General features: G+C 38.6%; 1 protein-coding gene across 4 annotated transcripts in view; it reads right to left on the bottom strand.

Moving 5' to 3' along the window:
• Positions 1-5622, bottom strand: part of LOC106867428 (MAM and LDL-receptor class A domain-containing protein 1) — a 317166-nt gene that overhangs the window by 40342 nt on the left and 271202 nt on the right. For all 4 annotated transcript variants that reach the window (XM_052970190.1, XM_052970192.1, XM_014912304.2 and 1 more), the window contains one exon: positions 3117-3193. In XM_052970190.1, the coding sequence (XP_052826150.1) occupies positions 3117-3193 (77 nt within the window). The remainder of the gene's footprint in view (positions 1-3116; positions 3194-5622) is intronic.

The following is a 5622-nucleotide window of genomic DNA, read 5'->3' on the forward strand; positions in this document are numbered from 1 at the left end:
ATTGCTGACCTGTGAGTTTATGTCGAAAACCCGCTGTCGCGTGTTGGATGGATCCTCTTTTGGCCGGGAGGGGAAGGTAATTTTTATTTACCTAGTGGCTGTAGCGAAAGAGGTAGTATGGTGGACCCGTTTGAAAGGACTAATGACAGGCACTTTCCTCTTTGGTCAAGCTCTCATCAACTTTTTCAAGTTTCACTTAAAAAAGAAGTTGAGGGTGGAGAGGAAAGTGTTGCCTTGTAGCAAGTTTGTTGAAAGGTGGGTGAATGCTGGAAGAATGGCCAGTGTAAAAGGACCAATTCTGAGCGTGCACCTGTAAACAAAAAAGAAGGGCTCTTACCCTGTCGTTCAGACACCCGTGATTTTATGGGTTTTTTCACGAGGTCCCTAATACGCCACCCCTATTGGGAGTTTTAAATTGTTTAATTTAAATTGTTATTGTTTACACGTTCTAAAACCCATTGTATCGTCCTGTTTTTGTCTTTTATGTTGTATGTCTCTTAATGTAATTTTATGTTAGCCCTTGTGGCCAATAAACGAATTAATTATTACTGTTGTTGTCGTCGAGGTAAGACGTGTTTTTCAGAGCTCCGTCAGGTAGAAATTTGTTGTTATTTTTCAAGCTTATTGACTGTGTATTTGTTGCTTTTTGTTTTCCGAACCCCTTTTGGTGTGCAAAAGGGGTGTCTTTTGTTGAAAATTTCCCTGTTTTAGGGGCGAATTTTGGACATTTTGTCTATTTAAATAAAAATTTGTTTTTCGTTTGACAAAAAAACAAGATGGCTTCTTCTGTCGAAGGGAGTGGCAGTGGCTATTCTGACGACCAGTACTGCGAAGACTTCTCCCCTCTGAACAGCACAAGTATGAACATCACTAATAGCACCATCACTAACATGGAAAATGAAAAAGCAAGCGAAAACACCGCCAACTTCACCACCGACATGAACACAGTAAACACAAACGAAAACGAAGAATCAAACAAGAAAAACAATAACAAAGCGACAACGGTTTCGCCTCGGCGGCGAAACAAACGAGAGAGTTAATTCATTTAACTATTGACGAGTTAAAAATGTAAAGAGTTTGTTGAGGAAGGAAGAAAATAATATTTTCCTTAACACACCACAACGACTAATAAAGGAAACACAGGAGAAAACAGTAATCTATAAATCATTGAATGTTAAAAAAATGAGAGTAGAAAGAGCAACTCAACAGCAACAAGAAATTGCGTTGAGACCTATATGAACGAATTAAACCTATGTGACGCGCGGACAAAGTTTCGCCACTGTGGAAGTACGCTTCGCAACGGTAGAAGAAGCAAGACAGCATTCCATACTGCCACCAAAAAACTGAAGAATTTCTGCTCCTGCCGACATACCTTGGTCGGCGCGTCAGCAAAATTAAAATTGGAGAGATGCCCCCGAAATAAATGTATGCTGGCTGGTGGCGGCTGCCCTCTATGATATAGAGGATAGCGCCAATATACTAGAGGTGCATAAATTGCATCAACAAAACTGAACGGGTCAGGGATTAAAGTTTCTTGTTCAAATTAAACAAGAAGCTATAAATTCTATCCCTGACGCCATAAATCTACTACACAGTACAAGACTGCTTTCTGTGGAAATGACGCGTTCCATTGGTCAGGCGTTCCATTTGCGGTCAGCAGCCGCTGAATGGAGGGCTGGGTACGCCGTGGTTACTGATATGCTGAGGTTGCGGCATTGCCAGCGTTTCATTGAAGGTGAGCAGTTGTGGTCACCGTTTGTAAGACACTACTCTAGCGTTCTATAGAAAGCAAGTGGAGGGAAAGTGAGTCGACTTTCTCGGGGAAACTCTGGGCGTCGATGAAGGTCAACTAACCGGTCCGTTTCGGCGAACTTTCGGGCCTGGGCTATGGATAACTTCCAGAAATTCCTTGCCTGGCAGCACTACCTAGGAGCGCTGCCTATTCTAGATAAACTTTACGCACACGGAAGTGCCGTCAGCCGGGCCTACCCGAGGTGCGCCTAGAACGATGAAATCGTTCTGTACGCCCTAGTCCAGTGCCGGAGTATTGCTGACCTGTGGGTTTATGTCGAACACCCGCTATCACGTGTTGGACGAATCTGACTATCAGCTGAATCTATTGTGAGGATTGCCCCGCCACCCTCTTTTGGCCGGGAGGGGCAGGCAATTTTTTTATTTGCCTAGTGGCTGTAGCGAAAGAGGTAGTATGGTGGACCCGTTTGAAAGGGCTTTAGGCAGACACTTTCCTCTTTGGCCAAGCCCTCATCGACTTTTTCAAGTTTCACTTGAAAAGGAAGTTAAGGGAGCAGGGGGGAAGTGTTGCCTTGTAGCAAGTTTGTTGAAATGTGGGTGAATGTTGGAAGAATGGCCAGTGTGAAAGGATCAATTCTGAGAGTGCACCTGTAAACAAAAAAGAAGGGCCCTTGCCCTGTTGTACAGGTACCCGTGGCTTTTGTGAGTTTTTCCACGAGGTCATTAAAGCGCCCCCCCTACTGGAAGTTTTAAATTGCTTAATTTTAATTGTTATTATATTGTTTACACTTTGTAAAACCCATTGTATCGTCCTGTTTTTGTCTTTTATGTAGTATATCCTTTAATATAATTTTACGTGAGCCCTTGTGGTCAATAAAATAATTAATTCTATAGTTTACACGTTGTACGACCCATTGCATCGTCCTGTTTTTGTCTTTTATTTTGTATGTGTTTTGATGTAATTTTATGTAAGCCCTTATTATTAATTTCATTACCACATTTGTACAGTAATCGATTCAAATAAATCCAACAATAGAAAAGTAAGGTTTCAAATGAATCTCAAAATTTTTTTAGAGCGTGCAAGCGTACCCCTTGCACCTCTTTTCCCGAACCTATGCGTAGAGTAATAATTTGTTATGTTCATATATTTCTCCACAATTAAATTTAAATGTTTGAATATGAAAATTTGTTACTTGAAACAATTTATATTTCATGGAGATAATAAGAAGCGACTAAATCAACTGTCTGTAACTATGTCCCCAACACCTCTAGAGCTATAAACACTCTTAACTACCAAAGAAAGTATTGTCACTTTCTGTGATGATTTTTAATGTTTCCCTTCATATAATTTCTGTTCACCTTACCTGAAACACTGGGGAATAAATAGCTGAATAGTCTCCTCTCATACGAGGGGCAGAGGCTTCAATGTAGAGGTATTTACCTACAATGATAGATTCATAAAGGGTAATTAATTCCATAAATATATGTAATGATATATTTGTGATGGACTTTCATAAAAGGTATATAATAAATAAATTAATCAATAATGACGAGAATGACTTTTTCTTAGGTACCGGACCATATTTTGGGGAAAGATTCTGCCAGTTTGACTAATAGCAGTACTTGACAAATATGAGAATGTGATAAAGTACATTGGCTTCATTATAAGATATTTAGAACTTCACAGAGGATAAAGAATATAGATGTTAAATACTGGATCAAAATAATTCTACTGACTGAAGATAAAGTAAAAATATGTGAGAAAGAAGCGAGCATGAGATTAAGAAAATTAGTAAAAAACATCCTTCTGAAATTCATTCATAGAGAAGTGCGCGCGCGTGTGAAGTGCTCAGTGAGAGTAGTTTGAGTACCTAGTAACTGACTTTACTCACTTCCTGTGCAACTCACTTCTTGTTCTACACACTGTTCTGGTAATTGTTGAGTATGAGTGAACTAAATCGATTATCACAGCAATAACAAAAGTAATAGCAGCAACAGCAGCAACAATATTCTCCCAGTAAGGTAGATTGGATCATAAACATCTAAACTGTAAATTAATGTCACATTTAGCGGCTATGACAAACAGCCATGATGGTCAACAAGGCAACTTCTCTGTTGTTGCCTGGCCTGCTAAAGAAACAGCCAGTAATAACAGCTATATCTAGACATTAGACATGAATAGGAAGAATGACGTTTGGTGGGGGTAGATGAAGCGAAGGAAAGATAAGTTAGGCTGAACCATCCCCAAGAAATGGAAAAGTTGGACTGTCAAAGATGGTGGGAGAAGAGACCAACTATGTATAAAAACGACAACTGCAACAACGTTAACATCGTCATCAACATTGTCAGCAATAACAGCATAATGAACAATTAAACCATTGACTACAACAATAACAAAAGTAACTATCAGAACGTAAGTAACAAGAAAAGCCAGACACGACACTTACAGCAAAAACAACAGCGACAATAATAAGAACAAGAATGAGAATAGAAAAGTTGGACTGTTCTACGTACAAAAAACAAAAAAAAACAAAAACAAAACAAAAACAAAAATGAAACCAGTGAATACTTTCTCTCCCCCTTTCAATAGAGATAGAATCCATGAAAATAATTTTGTATGACAGTTGTTCTACTCTGTTCCGGTGCTGGAACTATCCTCTTTTGGTCCTGAGAAAACAGTGACACTGCATCGATGCAGTGTGCAGCCTAGAACAGGGTCTGGTGCTTAAATTGCGCGTTTAACTGTAAAACAAGGTGGGCGAGAAGTAACAACGTTGTTGATGTTGACGACGGCGACGGTGACAACAACAACAATCCTTTGATGCCAGACAGACGGATCAAACTCTTATGAATTCTAGCAGTGAATTCTAGTAAATGGACATTATAGTCATTCATAAGGAAATTTTAGCTGATTGTTTGAAGGCAGTTTACATGGACATGTTGATATACTGGAATGAAAAAAGCAAAAGAAAAAAAAGTTCAGGTATAAATTTTTAGGTGAAATATAGAAGATACTGGTACCATACCGTGTACGCTACTCTACGCTACTCTACGCTACACTAATATACCATTTTTCACTGTTCTATAATATTGATGCACAGTCCTGTGTATCACAATAAAATATCTTTGTTGTGTATTACAGACACACCTCAATATTTTGTCAATTTATATAGAATAAATGATTATAGCAACAAAACGACGTCAACAACAACAGAAATACTAACAACATCAATAACAATAAGAAAACTAAATTATTGTTTTAATATCAACGATGTGGGGAGCCTGATGAATTTAAAATGAGCTTAATTCTGTTCTACCAGGAAAGAGAATGACGAACCACTGAGAGATGCGCGATCTGAATATGTTAATTGCGATATGGCCAAGAAGATGAGAGTGAGGTGAAAAAATATCATATAAAGCATCACCAGAAATCTATCACTTCTATCGGATCTTGTTCAAAACGGGGGCACCAGTTTTCATTTATGTTTTATGTAGTGTTTTTGGTACCGAAAGACTTTCAAACTTCGTATACTTATCTATCTTGTGTTATAGAACAGAAAAAAATTTTTGTATTCGGATTAATTTCATGTAAAAAATTGTCTTATTTCGATAATTTCAACCAATCACTGACAAGTATTCAGCTGTTGACACTTACTCCTTTGGCAGTTTAAGCGGTGTAAAGCGTATTTAATCTCCATTACTTCTGACATTTTGCAGAGGCAACACACGTGTGTTCGTTTTCCTTAACCCTAACCCTAACCCTAACCCTAATTGACTTGCTCCTTCCCTCAAAAACCATGCCTTGTGCCTATAATAGAAAGGTTTATTAGCTACTGCCAATATGCTTCAGCCATTTTTTGACAAGGAAAT

The sequence above is a fragment of the Octopus bimaculoides genome, chromosome 8, assembly GCF_001194135.2.
Source record: "Octopus bimaculoides isolate UCB-OBI-ISO-001 chromosome 8, ASM119413v2, whole genome shotgun sequence".
Lineage (NCBI taxonomy): Eukaryota > Metazoa > Mollusca > Cephalopoda > Octopoda > Octopodidae > Octopus > Octopus bimaculoides.